The sequence below is a fragment of the Nipponia nippon genome, unplaced genomic scaffold (assembly GCF_047370975.1).
Source record: "Nipponia nippon isolate SJK-2023a ecotype South Korea unplaced genomic scaffold, ASM4737097v1 scaffold_37, whole genome shotgun sequence".
NCBI classification, from domain to species: domain Eukaryota; kingdom Metazoa; phylum Chordata; class Aves; order Pelecaniformes; family Threskiornithidae; genus Nipponia; species Nipponia nippon.
This window is the reverse complement of record NW_028262355.1, coordinates 1191687-1211500: the sequence shown is the minus strand read 5'-3', so window position 1 is coordinate 1211500 and position 19814 is coordinate 1191687. Positions and strand designations below refer to the sequence as shown.

At 41.3% G+C, this 19814-nt stretch overlaps 1 protein-coding gene across 2 annotated transcripts in view; it reads right to left on the bottom strand.

Annotated features, from left to right (window-relative positions):
• Positions 1–19814, bottom strand: part of DCC (DCC netrin 1 receptor) — a 606037-nt gene that overhangs the window by 73577 nt on the left and 512646 nt on the right. Inside the window, exons 16-17 of one of the 2 annotated variants that reach the window (XM_087772741.1) lie at positions 5122–5217; positions 973–1211 (exon numbers count right to left, since the gene is read on the bottom strand). In XM_087772741.1, the coding sequence (XP_087628867.1) occupies positions 973–1211; positions 5122–5217 (335 nt within the window). The remainder of the gene's footprint in view (positions 1–972; positions 1212–5121; positions 5218–19814) is intronic. The other variant, XM_087772742.1, reaches the window with a different exon arrangement.

Here is a 19814-nt window from a genome sequence, read left to right as displayed (position 1 = left end):
AGATGAGAGTCTATAAGCTGTACCCCCAACCTAAAGAGGCGGAGAACCATCCTCTGAGGTTTAGAAATGCCAACCTATATTTAGCCACGTCATTCTGCCTCTAATTGGAGAGGACTGGACTTTTGTTAGGGCTGGATAGAGCATAGCCTGTTCCACAGCCCTTGTAAAAATGAGTTGTATGAGGCTGCTTTTGTTAGGACAGAGAACAGTAAAAAACGAAGAATCCACTTGCAGTATAACAATACATCCATAGCAAACAACTCACTATGGATCAATACGATCCTTTAGGCAAGCGAAAACAACTATTATGGTAGGGCACGGGAGGAAGGACATGCTCATCGTGGGGAAGGTGGGTGTTATATGAGATGCAATATATAAGCTGACGATAGTGGGGAAAGGTAGCTTATTGTTCAAAACCAAGCAAACAACAAAGCCTAAAGGCTGTGCTTGTTCCTTCCCCTTCCCTGTCCCACCGTATCTCTTTGCTGCACCGCACGTGGTTTGGTACTGCTTTCATTAGGACTTGAAAAGAAATTCTCATACAGAAAGTAGCCTGCTGCTGTCATATCCATTCAAATTGAGTTTTCTCATAAACTAACCTTCATTTTTTGCTCTTTGGGAATACATAATATGGGTGAGTGGAACTGCCATACGGTGTGGGTGAGTTTGCAATTGGTATTTCTTCCTATTCACTCTACACTATCATGCTACCGAATCTGTGACTAATTTATATCAGATTAGTAAAGATTAAAGATCAAAACTTTCAACAATTAACATGTGGAATTAAAATATAGCATTTTCATCTGACTAAACACGTAGGTTTCTAGGAAGCAGTAGTTACTCAGGCAAGTCTCCTTCTGATTGAAAGGGGAATTTTGGTTGAGGGAAGTTCATGAAAGCCAATTCAGAGTCTGCAAATAAAATATGAACAGATGAAATAGCTCATAAATTCATAACGTGTTAAAATTTCACCTTGTACTTCGCACTTGTCGAATAGCTCATTCTCCATCGGACCGTGTAGAAGCGAACCTCCGTAGTCTTTTGGTTCTTTGGGACAGAGTTGTCTGCCCAGATGACCCTCACTGCATCATGCGTAAGTGTAACAGCCTGGACACCTACTGGTGGGAGCATGGGGGTGGAGATATCTGGGACTGAGGTAGGGAAATCATCAAGCAAAGGATAAAAATCAACTTCTAATGGATCAATGGGTTCTGGGTCCATACATCACCAAATGAGCATTCCAAAATAAAAGAATAGGTAAGTTAAACAGAAAAACAAACCAAACCAAACCAAAACACAAACAGCCACCAAGGGGCACACATCACAATGGGTTAAATGCATGGCATTAATGAGGAGGAGGAACATGAGGAGAACAGAAAGAAAGGCATTAATGCAAAATGAGAACACATCAGCAACATTTCAGTTACATCACTACAACAAAACTAACCAGCGCTAAGTGCTATTTTTCATGACTTGCTTAAATACTTCCAGGTACGCTGCGTTTTCTTCACACAAGATGAAGGCAATGCACAGTGTCTCTCCTTAAAATGATTTACATTTTCTAAAAAAATTCAATCACTTAAATGATACATTATTGGAAACACCTACAAAGCGAAGAGTGTGTCATCTTCCAACCTGATTTATAGACATGACATTCTCATGTGTGTAGGAGTTACCTATGCTTTTCTCTCTCGGCAGCCTCTTTCAGGCTCTTTCGTTGTTTTAGGCTCTTGAAAGGAACATGTTCTGCATTTGCTTAAGCATTTGTTAGGCAAAACAGAACATAGCAATTTCACTGCTGAAGCAAAGATCTTTCAGTTCTTGGTTTAATACTGTCAGCGTGTTAAACGTGCACATCCAGGTGTGGAGATGCAGATTATCTTCAAGTGGGCTTCCTCCTTGAGGAACAAGCACGCTCCTCTCCCATGTGTCTGCGACCCAGTGGTCTTTGGGGAGCAAGACGCTGAGCACCACATGCACTATGCAATATCCGAGGAAAATTCTGGCTGTCTTAATTACCGAGACTGTGGCACATTTCATTTCCAAAAGTTCAGATCTGTGTGGCGTGCTGACACATCCAGTTAACTGAGACTGTCGAGATTACTGTGGCCACACTTCTCCTTCCACTTTGATGCAGAGGAGGTTTCTCTGAGTTATGGTGGCGTGCGAGAGGAACCAGACGTTGGGTCAGCAGTAGATTACTGCTGTCACGGTCACAGGAAAAAAACCACCAACCACCTATGTACAGAATTCCTCTCCTGATCAGCATTCGGTTCAGCCCCGATGACATTCACGCTCTTGGCTTCTCCGGGGCTCCGTCTCTGCCCTTTGGGGCTGTACGGTGATGGCACCCACGTGGGAACCAGAGAACACTCCTACTCAATTTCAATACCTCTGTCCTTGTTGAAGCACCCAGTCAACTTCTGGCCTAGCCTTTAAAACTATACTTACTGACTCATTATTTACCAGTTGTGATTCTTCTAAACACAGTTGCAAAATGCAGTGGGTAAAGTGCAGCAAAAGCACGCCAAAAGGTTGCTTCCTTCCCCCCCCCCCCCCCCCCCAATGTGCTAATTAATTAATTGAAGCATAAATTACTCTAATATTTCCTCACTGACAGTTACTACAGTTGGCCTGCTCCACGTGCAATTCCAGCTCCCGACACTCTTTGATCACTCCTGGTTTATGGTTTTGTAATTCTTGTTCAGAACTTCGGGAGGTCACAGCCTTCAGAAGGAAAACCACAGGAGACAAGGATGTCTACAATGTATGATAAGCCATGAGGCTCAACCTGCTTCTTGTGTTGCTTCTTTCATCAAAATCTGCTTTATAAGAAGTTTGAATATGAGCGTTGAAGGAAATGAAGCAACTAAAACTCAAACACACGATCCACACGGGGAGGAATGGGCAGCTGAATCTCTTTTTGCCCCAACCTGGTGAATCAAGCTTCTGAAAGTTAAAGAATTTCCTGAAGTTTTCCAGAAGAATTGGCTGTAAACTCTGGACCGTGAGCAAGACCTGTTTCTGTTGTGGTTTTTACAAACTTATGATGGAAGTTGACGTGACTGGAGCTGAGTTGATATTTTAGTAAATGCTGCACTTCCTTTCTCTTTTTCTTTCCCATACTGAAAACTGAAGTCCTGCTGTAGAGGAGATTATGAAGAGATGCTGGCTTTAGCAAAATAAATGGTCAGACTCGATCAATCAAGATAATTCAGTTTCTGAAACACATCACCATTGACCTGAGGAAGAGGGAAATGTCTATAATCCACTGGTAGCTGAAAGTAGGTCCCTAAATACTGCCTCCATTTTCCACTAAAGTTTCATTTGCTATTATTTACGCGTGGACATCTGTCATTTGGAAATTGCAATCTCTTGACAGAAAATAGCTGCTTGCTCTCTTTGGAGTTGTTCCATGAATATTGCATGTTATACAACTTTAGTTTGCACGCCATATCCACACAAGCAGACACCGAAATGTCTATGTATATGCTAAACGGACATGCAAAGACACAGTTTTTGGGTTTTTTTTAGTGCCCAGGGTGCGTCAGCTCGGCTGCTGCTCGGGGAACACAGTTCTCGTGCTTTCTTGCTTTGCTCAAAGCCTTTTTTGAGATGTTCCTCCATGAACGACCCAGGCCACTGGCTCCTTTCAGAGACTGCATGCCATGGCTGGGAAGTGGTGGGAAGCTCCAGGTACGGACGTCTCACAGCAATAAGAGAGAAGCACCGAGGTGGACTTCTCGCAGATGATCATCGGGTCAGTTCACCAAAACAGAGCCCAAGCCTGAATTACCTTTTTTTCACACCTGGATATCATTTCATTTATGAGAGGTTATATACAGACATAAAACCAAATTCCACAGGTCAGCCGGGTGGTTTTTAAATAGAATCGACAAGGAACAAAAAGCTTAAAAATAAAAGTATATATGGATCCTGAGGCAAACTCACTGAAAAAAAGATTTTACAAGACACACACTCAGCAAGAATGACCTCTGTAGACTCCAGACAAGAAGAAAGATTAATAATTTTGAGCCAGAAGTTCCCTAACACTTATTATATCTAATGTAGCTTGTTACGGTTGCCCTTGATTGTGTAATTAATCTTTTTTTTTTTTCCCCCTCCCTCCTTCTGACTTTCCAAGATTTCTTATGGGAATACTTCACAAAACCATACGGATAAAAGCTGTTTTTCCTCGTAGAGCCACAGAAGTGCCATTTGGTTGATTTATTCCTCGTGGTCCACCCAAGCCAGCGTCAGTGATCGGGTTTGCTCTCAGTGACACAGCTCCCCTTCCAGGCAGCTCTGAACACCATGAGTGAAACACGAGAAAAAAACTTCACCAAATGATCGTGTTGATCCAGAGGAAAGACATGTTTTTTCTGTTTTGTTTTGTTTTGTTTTTTTTTTCTTAGTTCTGTTCTTTTAACTCCTCGTCAGTCGCACCCACACACCCGTGATTGCAGAAAAACCATGAGTCAGTGTGGAAGACAGTGCTACATGAGAATAACTCGGATTTTATAACTTTGCTAGCGTCCCACAGATGCATCTGTGAAAAACAGTTGCCTAAAAGCACCCTGCTGCTGGGTAATCCCTTCTGCGAGCCTTATCCTGCCACAAAAATCTTATCAGTATATTCCTTCACCTTTTGCAACCCCTCTACGTGCTTCTGTAAATGTGCGTGATGACAGTGTGTTTTTAACTAATTCATTTTAATTTCAACTGCTTTAAAAATGAAGAAAAAAAAAAAACCCACAACCACAACAATTTCATCTGGGCTTAATTCAGCAAAGTTATTCACCACTATTCTACCCTGATCTTTAAATGTTTAAATTGTTTGGGAGCCATGCTTCTCCCAAGCCAACCCACACCAAAGAGCAAGCACTTGTGAGCATCCCATTAAATTTATACAGCCAATTTCTGGAAAGGGTAAATAATTCATCCTATCTGTGTAGTTACAATAAAGTAGGAAATGGAGCTGATTTATTCTAGCAGGGACTTGTAGGTTTCAGAGTTCTTGTCTTCCATTGCCTTGACCAACATGTTTTGCCTAATGCGCACCTTCGTAAGGCTAATATTCACTGATGGGGAGCAGGTTATGAACCAGCATTTGCAGCTCACCTGTCATCGACCTGGTGGTCGCGCTTTCGTACAGAGGCACCCCTTCGCCTGCGTTGTTAAACGCCTTTAAGGAAATCACGTAGTGGGAACTTGGCTCTGCAGGAGAAAACAAAGAAGGCAAAACAAAGCACACACTGTTAAAGTCAGATCTGGGATGCAGAACGGGCAAGTGCTTTCCTGAAAAATAAGAAAAAAGAAAATAAAGTTAAGTGAACACCTGTGCAAAGTAAGTGATGAGCACAACTGCTGCCCATCATTTCTGTTTCCCTTCCAAAGGCTTTATTTATCTCAATCTCCTGGTGCTATCTTCATCAACAGCAAGCTGAAGTTCTCCTTGGAACCATTCACAGTTTTGCCTGCATAAGAAAGCTGGAACCAACTTTGTGCTCCAGCCGTACCTCCTGACCCATCGCTCTGAGCAGAGGAAGCCCCAGATGCGGTGCTATGTGCAGTGCTACATGAAGGTGAGGGACGCTGCGGGGTGCCAGTGCCTTCCTACCAGCTCCTGGCACGCTGCCGGATGGAGCCGGGGCCGTGGCACTAAGCTCCGGCGGGCAGGGAGGCATCCAGCCCTACACAGCCCCTCATGAGGACACGCTGCTGTCCCGGGGTGACGTGGGAAGAGATGGCTGAGGGTCACCAGCGATGTGTTGCCTTGGGATCCTTGACCCATGGCAGTGAACCGCAGGCATCCAGCTCTACAGCGCTGCTTGGGTGGAGCTCACGCTCCTGAACCCAGCCCAGAACAGTTCATACACCCCCATAATCACTTTCTGGATGCTGAGCAAAAAGCCTCCCTCCCTAATTTCTCGATGGCAGAATTCATAGAATCATGGAATCCTAGAATAACAGGTTGGAAGGGACCTCACGGATCATCTGGTCCAACCTTTCAAGAGCACAGTCTAGATGAGATGGCCCAGCACCATGTCCAGCTGAGTCTTAAAAGTGTCCAGTGTAGCGGAGTCAACCCCTTCCCTGGGGAGATTATTCCAACGGTTGACTCTTCTCATTGTGAAAAATTTTCCTCTCGTGTCCAATCGGAATCTCCCTGGGAGTAACTTGTACCCGTTACCCCTCGTCCTCACCATGGGACTCCTTGTAAAAAGGGAGTCTCCATCTTCTTTGTAACTACAAATTACATTGGAAATAGCCATTTTCCCACTTTTTACCTCACTGAGAACTCCGCACGCTATGTTGTAAACACGAAGGACGTGGCAGACAACAAATAACACACGGGAATTAACTTCTGGGTGCACGGATGTGCTGCGCTGGTTTGTGTGTCCTAGTTTACCACAGGGCTACTCTAATTATATCCCTAAATGAAGACAAAGTGAAATGAGCACCTCTGGTCCACGTTGGGTTTTGCTGCTGTTTTCTGAGGAAAACAAGGCAATCCATTTTCCTGATTTTTTCCATGTGAATTGCTTAATTCCCCCCCCCCTTATTTTTTTTTTTTTTTTAGCTGTTAATTCTATTTGTACAGAAGAAAATTGCAGCTGAATATATTGGGTGCTCATACACCTGCCAAAGATGGGAACTGCGTCCTCAAAGTTCTTTACTGAAAAATAACAAATGTTTGTATGTGAGGAGGCATTTATTAAAGTGACATTGCAAAAGACCTGCTGCAGAATTACATATTTCGTCTACATTAACACCAAATCAGCTCAGCATGATTAATACTATTACAGTGGATCTGGAATGAGTAAATAATCTTTAAGTACTTACTGCATATTGTTACTTATATCCTTTCCACCCACATATTTTCTACTTAATTTTACGTCCAGAAGAAACAGTGACATATTTGTTTAATATTCAGGTGACTTCTGTGCTTCTATCGCAAAAGAAATAAACTTTAAAAATTGCCAAATGAATGACTGGTGCATTAATAACTCCCTGCGCTAAGTATTGTACGGTTATTAATTTAGTTGGTACACACTGTAATATCATTAGTCATAAGGAAATTATTTTGTATTCACAGAGATGTAGTATATATTTTCATACGATTTCCACTCTATATTAGCATACTACTTTTAATTTCTAATTTAACTAAGTGTTGTAAGTCTCCAGATTCCACACGAAGATTTATTTATTGAGACACGAAGTCATTATTTAGCTGAGCGTTTAATAATGTCACATTCAGTAGTTTCTGCAGAAGAAAAAGAAATTCATATGCACAGCGTAGACCGACTCTGTCTCTTCCTTCTCCCCGTGTCCCAGCTGTCGTGCCTATTTAGGAGTTTTGAAAGACGTCTGGCAGAGTGACGCAAGGGGTTAATACAGACCATTCGCTAGGGTAGACTTTGGAAAACGCAGGGAAGAACCCCAAAAGATGACGTTTTAGGACTTTGAGACGTACCAGGTATTTGCGATTACCAGCGGTGAACTTGGTGACTACACTGAAGAGGACATACAGAGACAGACAGTGGATTAATCTTACTGCTTTCTGTAAGTTAGGCACGTGGTTTAGTTTATAAGGGCTGTCCCTATAGCGACTGAAGAGACAAGCACCTCTGAAGGACAATTCATCCCATGCTAAGACAGATATTTAAGAAATATAAGACGAATCAGCCTCTAAGGGTTGGTACCTATCTCCACTGATTATGGTCAGAGCCCAGACGTCTGGACTTCACTTGGCTTAAATCTTAAATAACAAGGCATAGAAATGAATGTCACCCTGAACACTGATTTTTCGAATGTGAAAGACTACTTGAGAAACCCGATTCTAGAAATTACTGTCAAAACCCCATATAAGTGTCATGTCTCATCAAAATACATTGTGAATTCCCAACAATGAATAAGCAAAATGATTGATTTACTATTCATTTGATCATGAAAAATATACTCACAGAAATTGATAAATTAGGTGGAAAAATGTGATAAGTTCATGGAAAATTTAAAAATGGAGACTATATAGCACATACTTCATTACAACTACCCATATAGCACAATATGGAGTCCATCAAATTTTACAAATTGAACAGACTGACATACGATTTATGTTTATAACTAGGTTGGGTAAGGTCACATTCGCAAAAAGGAGCTAAGATTGGGATGAGGACGCGATCTGTAGCTTTCTGTTAAAAACATGAAAAATTCAGGTGGTTAATTTGAGCTGCTGCTAACTGGAGCAATAAATAATTGCTTGAGTCTCCTCTTAGATAAGAGAGAAAAAGGCAATTTGCCACGGTACAGTGTATGAACACAATATTAGAGTTCGGTTTAGTCCAATACAATGAAAACGTGAAAAAGCATTAGTATTATCATGTGGCAAACTGTTGCTTTTTGAACTGCATTGTATATTAATAACACTTACGGGGTCATTCTGGTGCTCTTTCGGGGAAAATGCCACTGACTGGAGCAGGAGTTCAAATGAGGAAAGCTTTTTAGTGTAAACCTACTAATAAGAGCAGCAGCTAATGGAAAAGAAGGGTCATTAAGCGCTCCTGGCAGAAACAAGGCAAAGAAACAAAGAAACAGGGGCTTTACCGATGACAGTTGTAAGAATTCAGCAGTAAATTCTGAATTTTTCTCCACCTATAACAATGATGTTACCATTTGTATTTGCTGTTCTGGAGCAGGAGGAGGAGAGAATTATATGCTTTTTTTTTTTTTTTTTACCTGGCAGAAGAAATCTTTTCATGCCTTTGAGGAAGCTGAGCAAGGAATTCAGCTTTAATTAGAGCATCAGCCAAGAATCCCCATGTCAGTGTTGGTGTGGAACATGCTCTGGAAATAAAGTTGTGTTCTGCAGTTCAACTTAAAAAATAAAAGGACAAGAAGTTCAAACTAAGCATGAACAAAAATTGATTTCTTCTACTGACAGATGTTGTTATGGAAAGAAAATAATCAACAAATAGCACCTCATTCAAGATACTACAGTTTTTTTCTTCTTGAAGAGGGTAAAATTCTGACATCTCTACAGCCATTACATGGGGTCTTGTGACAAATGTTGAGTTTTCATGTATAATTTCATTTCCTCTTTAAACTCTAAGTACAAAATAAATGCTTGACGACTAGATGTGAACTCCAATCCAAGGAAAGCTCCTCGCCTTAAACTACAGTGTTGGAAAGAGGGTAGCGCACTCAGCTGATTTTCCAGATCACCTCCTTTCTCTCTCAAATAAAAATTCATTCTCAAGTCCTCTTCTCGTGTCCCATTTTAACAATTACCTGACACAAGGGACCTGCAGAGTGCTCTACAGATTGGTCCCCTGGGAGAGCCCAAGCTAAGATGGGGTCTCCTGGTCATCATGAAAACGTTGCTCATCCCATCGTACCACTCAGGGCTACTGTCTTGCACTTAAGAACAGCTGAATTTCTTCTAATGCAATGTAGCCAATAAAATAACAAAAAAGATAAGTTATACGTTCAATAATCTTCTCCCAATGCCTTTGTCAGTGCCTTTCCTGATCCTAACCAAAAGTAGTAAGGTATCCATCATGAGGAGCTACGGCCTCCCTGTAGACAAAGCGGAAACAAAGACATCTGGTCAAAACAGATGGGGTTTGACAATATCCTGCAGTAAAAGGACAAGGCAGAAATCGCAGCAAGAGAAATTCTCACTAGTTATTAGCAAAAAAATAAATATGAGGGTTGTCAAACACTGAGGTCCAGAGACGCTGTGGAACAACCATGCTTGAAGGTGCTCAGAAGTCAGCTGGAGATGACACTGCTGTGACCCAGAGCTACCTTCGAAGCTGGCCCTGCTCTAAACAAAGACTTGGACCAGATGACTTGAGAGATCCCTTACAACCTAAGTCATTCTGCGATCATTAATACCTGCTCACATAAACATGATGAGAGCAGGAACCCGGCTTTGGTGCCGAGCTGAGGAGGCAGCTCTAAGCCAGCTGCTGACATAAGACCCTTCTCTCTGTTGCTCTCTTTGCTTCACCAAAAGCATACTGACTCCCCTTTAACAGCAATGAAAGGAGCAGAAACAGAAATGCTAGATGTTGTTGTAAGCAGGGTAACTCCTGCAGGAAATGCCCTTTTAGAAGAGAAAAGGTCTTCCAGAGAATTATATCTACGCCCTGTGTGTCCTGCCAGTGCCACTGATGCTGGAAGACCCTCTGAAGGGCAGAAAAGCAGTCATGCACAATTATCTCCAAAAGCAACCAGAGAACAGCCTCATTTACTCCTGTCTGGGTTTGTGAAAACATTACACCTAGTAATCAATAGCACCAGTGTCAGCTCCTAGACCTAGTAACATTAGTTTATTGCCACGAAAAGGTAATCTATCTATAGGACAAATGTCAAATTCAAGTATAAACCCTGCAGACAAGGGTTATCGAATGCTGAGAAATCTGGAGAGAAAAGCACTTCCAACATCGCAGCCAGACGTAGCGTACTTCTTCTGTGACCTAGACCTGAACCGGAGGGTTGTTGGTAGGGCTGCGATTGCCCAGACTTCCAGGGCTGGGGAACGTTCCCAGGAAAATGGAAACCATCCTGTATGTCTTAAGGAGCCCAAAGCACAGTTTACAATGAAGTTTTTAACTAGCAGTGCCACAACAGAGATGCCCAAAGCAGGTGGAGTTCCTGCTGGAGATCCTGCTGTGTGAGATGGCTCAGAGGGAATCGGAGGGGTTTCTCTGCAAATTCAGGAGGAATCTCTTCACGAGGGAGGCTGCCTGGGTCAGACCTTGGAGAAAACATTCTGCATTTAGCAGGCTACTAAATAAATTTGTGCTTTGAGAGCTGCAGTGGCAGGGCTAGCCAGATATCCAGGCATAATATACTGTGCCACATAGGATATTAGAGCATCAGCAGTGTCTTGCCTGGGGGTTGGGAAGCCTGGGGTGATTTGTCCTCTGTGCAGAAATTACCATCATCCCAAAAATAAAGGCGCCTTGACTCTGATTTTACAAATATCCACCAGGCGCCTAATGGCCAGCGGATTAAACCCCGTTAAAAGACACAATAAGTGATGTATTCCACTTCTTGGACAACATACACTTCCCCTGGAGGGGAAAGCTTAGAAGCAGATTTTAGCACAATCTAGGGAAATGATATCCACGTTTTTTTAAAAAAAAAAAACAAACAACTTTTAATCATATTAGCAAATTTAACTATAAATATTCCACTAGAATAGACTTTCACGGTGAAATTCTCCAAATGAGTTTCTCCTATGTTGTCAGCTAGTGAAAAACAGTTTTGCTTTATTCCTTCTAGGCACTTCGTACATCAGCAACAGCTGCATTTCAGGGATGGATGAGGAGATGATTTCTGTGATGTTATTTCAGCGAATATATCAGGTAATTTGGAAAGGAGTCACTATCAGAAAGGCTAAAATGGGTAATAAAGAGCTCATGATCAGTTTCAATAAAACAAAAGACCTACCAGTGAATTATCCTTTCTCTAACACAACAGAATTAGCATGTATTTACATCTTCTGGTAAACTGAACAATCCATAATAACAGAGAAGAACTTTGTTCAATTCAGCTAAACTTATCAAATGCTGTAAAATTCAAGAATGCATTTTTCCAAGATAACAGAGGATGGGCCTAATATCTTCTTTGTGAACAGAAAGCACAAGATGTAAGTTTTGGAAATCTGGCACGTTTTTTCCATGCCATGAGGTTTCATCCAGTGTTTAAACAAAGTCAGCTAAATAACATGGGGTTTAAGCATCAGAAGTACCAGTATCTCCTGAAAATCAATTCCTTTTGTTTAGGATCCAGAAGAGTAACGTAGATTGCTGATTGAGGCACCAAATCCGAAACTTTTGTCCTGGGAAAATTCCCGAGTGTTAAAGCCCTCTTTAGAAAAAAACCATTTGTTTTGAGACTGAATATAGAGAACAGTGGAAACTTGGCTTCACATCTGCAGTATGTCACAAACTTCTCAAGAAATGATGGACAAGTCACCGTTTTTTGGTGTGTTTTCAGTCCCTATGGTATTAACCTTTTCTTTTCCTATATCTTTTAGTCTTTTGCCTTTAAGCTCTTTGAAGTAGAGTCTTACGATATGTTTCTATGTTAACTAGACAATGAAACCCCAATCTTGTCTCAAACCTCTGGGCACTACTGTAGCACAAATAGTAAAGATATGTTAATATGTAGACGTGCTTAAAATATCTCCAGAAATTAATTGAAAATTGTCCCTGAGGAGCACAGTTCTGCCCATCTGCTTCACAGAGATGTGAGGGACGAGGGACAGAGGGGGGTCCTACACATCTACATTTCAAACGAATACAACATAACCTGTAATTTTTAATCTAGTCTCACCGTTGAATCTGTTATAACTGTTGAGGGCATGTCCTAGCTCTTTGGATGATAAACTAGGACTCCAGTCATCTGCCAAAAATGTGGTTAGGTAGCAACACCTGGGGCTTTGCCTTACTCTGCTACATTTTTGTGGTCCTTCAGCAACTGGTCCTCCTTGTCTTCTCACAGGCTGTGTCTTGGCAAGACATCTCTCAGTGAATCATCCCGAGAAGTCAACATAGACCTGCCCTCGAGCCACGGTGCCTTTGGGTGGGCGCACCACGCAACGCAGGGAGGACACGACCCCGCAGTGAACCGGTGAAGGTGGTGGCATAAAATCAGGTTGCTGCAGCTGGGTGACAACAATGTGCCTCGCTCTTCTGGGGGTGTCTGGATATTTATAGGTACTCAGGCTGATTCTGGAAACATTGAACTTCTAAAACGCTAGGGAAAGTGTTTAACGGAGCAAAGAGAATTTATAATGAGAATCTGTTTGGTGCTTTTATTTTAATGTAGTTCAGGAGATGAACAGCAAATCCATATTTACAGTTGTTTTTAAGATGTCATCTCATCATATATTATGCCTGCTTGCTGATTTCTCTGGTGAGCTATGCCCTGTGTGCATTATAACAAAGTGTGCAGGGCTTTTTTTTTGAGCAAAGGCTGTAATGTGAGCATGCTTAGAAATAGGTCTTGTCTCCTGCAGAGATGTGAACCTTTATAACTCCCGTGGTGCAGTGCAAGCTCAGTGCACTCCATGTCGATAGGGATGCGAAACAACAAAAAAGTCCCTATGCGTATCACATACATTTGTTATTGATGGTACAAATGCAGCCAAACTCAGGAACAGTAAAGTAGTGTAGCAGAAAATGAAGTGTAAGACATATGGACAAATGAATAAAAAATGAATAGCCGTGACTCGAGATGCTTTCCGACACCAGAGGAAGTGCCATTAACGTGCCGGCAGGGTTAACTTGTGCGTAGGCAGGGTTTCTTCAGGCACTCGTACACAAAAAATAACAATGACAGTTGCACCACGAGGAGAGGCTGTGTTTCCCTTTGCAAAAAATAAGTCTTTCATCCAAGCAAATGCGCATCTATAAGCCTGGGTCACTTAGCTGTTTTCATCTCCTTGGCATCCGCGACTGAGATATCAGTAAGACTCGAGAAGGCAAAGCGCAGTGTCGTATCCATCCTTTTCCCTGAAAACTAAGCCTTGCAACAAAGCTTCCTTTTTTTTTTTGTTGATGAATGAAGATAAAGGAAAAAATATTCTTGGCTATCTGTATTATTTCTATTATAATTTGGGATTAAGCGTTATTCTTAGGCGTTCTGCTCTTCACCAACAAAAAAGAGCAATATTCAGCTCTTCTGTTCCATCTGTTGTCAATAGATCCTAAACATTTTGTCAGGGAAGCCTGTTTAGCTATTTTTTTACAGCTGGAGAATTGAGGCGTAAACAAACTAAAATGTCTTACAAAAAGTCAGCCAGAGTGAAGCATATGAGCAGATTCCTACACGTAGGCAGTTGGGCAGGCTAAAATCCACTTTAACACGAGGACGCTCTTAAAATCCACGCAATATCTGATTTGGGGGTGTCACGCAAGATCTGTTCGTGATGTAAATAGCATGTGGATCTCAAACTGACCCTTTGCTTGTGAGCAATTTCTCCATACTCTGTAAGCAAAGCAAAGTCAGGGAGAAATGAAAGAAAATCGTTGCATGAAATATTTGCAGAAATGGCAGCATTCTTTAAATGACAGTCAGCTTTCAAAGGCAAGAAAGAAAATGAACAGTCCCTGGAGCCTCGAAGTGCCTTTACTTGTTAGTGTTGTGCTTTAATGTGATCTATGAGGGAAATAGCGAGATGAATAAAATTTAACATATTTTTGTTTGATTTTCACTGCTCCATTTTGTATTAAAAATGCAAAGGGAAGAAAACAACCCAAAACTACATTAAAAAGCTTTTTGTTCCCTTTCATGTCTTTGTTATAATCCACAACTGTCATCGGCAAAGATTAAAGAAAATGAAGAACCTTCTTTCTTTCCCTTCGCAATAAAACAACATGCTTTTTTGCCTCATCTATGCATAAGGATCAAATTTCATCTGATCCGCAGTTAAGATGAAGGTGAATTTGATGGAACCCTTTGTATTCCTACTGGTATGTTTGCTAAAATATAAATTCAGATCTAAAAGCTTTATCTTCATGTCCTGTCACTTCTAATTGTCGATACTCTTTTTTAAGTTTTATTACTTGAAGAACGCAGGAATCCGTGAAGTTTAACATCTGCCCCATCCAAAACGCTACTGCATCACCTGAACAGCAGCAACGCTTGCGTCAAGAGGCGGAAAGACAAAACCACCCTGACTGCTGATCTCTCGCCGTGTCCCTTATACCGGTCCGTATAGACCAGGGGAGACCGTGCAGCCCCCTCCAGCATTACAAAATGACTTACCGGTGTGAGTTGTTAAGACGATCTTATTATTCATATGGTAGCTCTAATTCTCCAAACTACTAATTAAGCAGAAATTGTTCACGTCCATTAGATTTTCTCTTCAGAGCTTAAAATTTTCAGATGTGTGTAGCTTCAGGCTTTATGGGAGGAGAGGGAGTAACTTTGAAAAGTCTTTGCTAGACTTTGCTGAATATTATGCACTTTGCTTTCATTGCTGGGCCAGGAGGATCAAAGGTTTAAGTTAAAAAGAGACACGAAAATAATATTTAAAGACGTGCACTCCGGCTTCCCAAACAAACTCTTTCAAGAGGGTGCATACGAATTCCTACACACTCGGGGAGATGAATGTAGCTTTTTCTTAGGTCACATAAAGGCAACTGTACTTAAAAACTCTTTCTAAAATTACACTTTGTTCTTCTTTCTCACATACATAAAGGGGGAGGAAGGGATGTGCTCTGAAGAAGAAAGTCCACATTTCTGTAAGACTCTGGAATTTGGTACAGCTTTCCCATCATATTTAGTTTTTAAATGGTTCGAGTATCTGTAAAAGAGTCATTTTTATACACATTTTCCCATGGAAAGACTTAGGGCATTTTACAGGTGGAAGTATTATTACGGATGCCAGAGGAATTACCTTTTCTGAGCAGCTTAAAACTGAGTCGCAGGTTTTCAAATCTGCATCAGTCCGCTTTCTCTCATCTGGTGCAAACGTCCTGTCATCAGCTGCGGAATTATTCTATACAAACGCTTCTTTAAAGCATTTTTGGTGTTGGGATGTCACTAACATAGAGCAAAGGCAGAGGGCACAGCGTGCAGCAATGGGAGGCTAATGGCCATCCTCTGCGTCTCCTTATGCCCAGCCTACCACCCTTCTCACGTCAGCCTCCTACCTTTTTCCATTATTTAGTTATTAAAATATTCTGGACCGACTTATCAAAATATCCCAGCATGACATAATAATGTTGTTAACATATTGGAAGACGCTACGATGAAGTTACCATGTTTCACTTTTCCAATACATTAATTAAAAATACACCTTTATGATCTACTAAAAGTTTTATGCAAATTATTACAGCTAGTCCAGTGTTTCAGATATTTTGGGGTTTATGTTTGCAGAATGGGTAAATGGAAATCTCCTTGGCATACTACTTCCCTTTTCTTTTAAACTTGTATTTCGTGAGTAAGCTTTAATACAAAGCTCCATGGAGATGAGCGCAGTCAGTTCATTACTATACTTAACGCCTTCTGAGTTGGATCAGTACAGAAATCGTTACTTCTTATGCATAAAAGATCAGAATTGGCATCTGTGAATTTTCCAATATTGTTAAAACCACCATTAATCAGCCAATAACCTTGCCATTTATAATCACATGCAAATAATTAAAAAGTATTTTAAAAAAAAAAGAAAGACAAGAAAATGAAGTGGCTCACTAGAAGTGGGTCCCCTTGTTAGAATTATTCATGGGAGAGTCAGTCAAGCACCGATTTCGCTGTCACAGAAAAGGTTCAGTGAGAGCAGGGGATGCTTGCTCCTGAAATTTATGAGACTGACATCAAATATCTTTCATACACTGCAGAAAGAAAATACAACATATTCTTCACTGACAAAGCTGAAGTCTCTGGATATTCTTATATACTTCTGCACCTGTGGAGAGTGTCTCCAAGGCAATAGGGCCACTCAGTCATGAGAAAATCACTCTATTTAATTCATTCCAGAGTACAAGTGTTACCTCTATATAGTTGTATTCAAGACGATCATCACACGGAATAAAGTTCTCAATCACTATTATGAAAGACTGAGTACTTCATGTTTTTGAAGTGATTTATTCAGTAGCTGAAGTGTACTACTCAGACAAGTGCTGCAACGGCTCGGGTACAGGCTGATACAGGCATTAGAAAAGTTTTGCTTGAAGAAAGTAATCAATTAAGTACTTCAAATGTGATGCAAAGCTGCCATTTGACTTGTGCATATTGGTGTTACACTTGCATTATCAAGTAGGAAGGAATTAAAAAGCGTGTAGGTCTCCATCCTTCCCCTATGGGTGACCTACTTAAGGAGATCGTCCACCGCTTCCGAGCCTTGTACTTTCAAGCAGAGTTTTAGAAGTATTTAGGATTATGAAGGTGCAGTGAAGCGTCTAGTAGGATTTCCAAAGAGACTTTGATATCTGACTCCCATCCAAAACCAGTAAGTACTACACAGAAAGCATTTTTAGTTGTTCATTAGCAGCAGACTGAATGTGCAAAGATGTTTAGAATTTCATAATTAGCTCTCGAACGGTGAATCCTGCTGCGTAACAATGCTCACCATGGCTAAGTTACCATTATGGACATCCACCATGCTCAACAGGGAGAAAAAAATCAGATGGTGGAGTTGCTGAATGGGCTGAACTATCCTTGCTGTTGTCCTTTGCTCCACAATGGCCTAGCGAAGGAGCACAGGCTGATATGGCTCAAGCTCAGGTGACTCAGTTAAACATCTCAAGTTGGGTAAAATAAATTTAGCATTAGATTTTAGAATTATAGACTTTCGCATAAAAATACAAACTGCAACAAATTACTGTATTTCCAGACATGTACAACAGTCGTACCCAACCATCCGCATTCGTAGGGTGTGCGCGCAGGTGGCCAACGATCCGCGGCTGCACAAGCAAGTTAGGGAAGGAGGAACAAAACCTACACAAGTATCACCACGAGGAACTGCAGCCTCACATATTCAACAGGCTGGAATCACTACAGCAACCCCATCGCACACCTATGGCAGGAACCCCCAGACAAAGGGGGATCACAAAGGCAGGAATTTCCAGGGCAACCGTATTGCCGATGCTGGGAAGGGAATAAAGCCAGTGGGACAGCCCAGAGGCTGTTAGCCTCTGCTTTCAACACCCGTGTGCATCCCTCTTCACAATCGCTCAACTGTAAGGTCTTTGGAAAGATGTCCAGGAGGTGCTTTTGTGCAGGTCTGAGCACAGAAAGAGGAAAATTGTGCCCAGGAAAAAGATCAGTCATGCATGGACGCTCATGCGTGTGGTGTCAGGGTGTTTTGCATCTGGTATGGCACTGGTTTTAACAGAGGAGTTCTTCACCATCATTTCTCTCCAGACTACAGCACGAGCTTATAGCGGCAAAATAATGCCTGACATGGACCTGGATTATTGGGTTTGGGCATCTGTGTGCGAAAACGGTGACTGTAAATGAGAGTCAGGCAGGATTTCTGAAAGGCAGCTGATGTCAAACAAATCTGATTGCTCTTTAATGAAAGTACCTACAGCGCTCGAATCTAAATGATACATCGGTTTGCAGGGCACTTCAAAACAGCATACAAAGGAAAAATAAAAAGAAGCATGGCAGCGAACCTCGGGAAGCTGCACAAACTTGGTTCTTCAGCTACACACATCACAGGCTGGATTGGGGCGCAGCGGGGTGACCTCTCCGGAGTCTCTGTCTAACGAGACAAAGGACAGCTGGGGAGCCAAGAGGAAGCAGTCGCTGAAAGCCACAAGGATCAAAAGGGATGAGGTCTTCGGAGGGGAGAGAAAACTCACTGAAGTTCATCATTTATTTAGGTATCAGACTTCATTGTCGCTTTCACATATTACATTAAAGAGGATGTATACCCCTTGTGCAGAGGTTTCATAGGAAATTTTCCAACAGGTGGGATGAGTCCACATAACATCTAGGAGATATTTTTTCCACTCATTCCTGCCAGCAGCGCATTTTGATTCATAACCTTATTGAAAACAGTATTTTTATTAGGAAAAGAATTCTGTCTCATCATTTTGTGTAATTATCTTGTAATGGTTTCTAATAAAGTGGGTGAATAATGAAGGAAGTGTTGGCAACTGTTCTAATTTTTTAAAAGCTTTCTCTGGGCCCTCGGTCACATCCCTCTGGGGTTCATTTTCTGTGGATATTTAAATGATGGAATTTAATTACTGCAATTATTCATGGAAATTGATTTTCAAAGTTGTACACGGGAATGTTCAGAGAAGTTCAATTTAAAATGTGCACGTCAGGATTTGCGACCAAAGTGCTGGTATCCTTATCCAGTTAGGGACCAGATGCATGTGACTTATCTGGACACTGACAATTAAGTTACACTGCTCACATTTTGAATATTTGCAGTCAAACCAAAAAATGTACAATGAAAAGATACTTTCCATTTGAATAATTAATAACTTCCATGAAACCTCAGTCTGTTGGAGGATGTTCAGCAAAAAAACCCAACCCTGATTTCAGCGACTGAATTATTTATAACTAAATATTTGATATGCTGAGAACAGTTTCTTGACATTTTCTAGATGTCCAAGTGTTACTTCTGTAGTTATAGTATATCAGTGAAACACCCTCCCTGACTCGCTGGACTTTCTATGTTCTTCTGCCTGTCGGCACAGCCCAGACTAAAGGCGAACCCTTTTAATCCACAGAAACAGTTCTAATAGCTGAAGTACAACATCAGCTTTCCACAAATACCAGGTGTAGTTACCCTATTAGAAGGCTTTTGTATCTGCAAGTCGTTCCTAGCATATCTTCCACCTGATGGCAGTGGCTATCAGAGGTTCTATGAGCAAACGAATTCACTGGTTGTTTAATACACAAAGGAAGATGAACACTACAACTTCGCAAACCCCAAAATGTTTCTCGAGTTGTTAATCAAGACACTTTTACTGAGAGCTGACCATTTGGAACTCTATAAAATTGAGTCGTGTAGGCATCTCCTCCTCAGCTTTTGCCAAAGCCAAAGCACATTGGCTTCGATAGCTCTGTCCATACAATTTTCTTTTCTAGTACTTCAGAGTCAATAGTGGTGAAAGACTCAACTGAAAACTCATTAAAGATATGAAACAACTTAAAATAGGCTTGGGAGAATTTAAATCCCTTTTGGACTTAAAAAAACCACTTTGCATTTAATCCTGACCATTAGTTATTACACACACACATTCATTAGTAATAGCTTTTATCTTTATATTCCACAACATTTCTTCCATGGTCCAGTCAGGTGTCTTTCCATTTTGCATAATAACTTC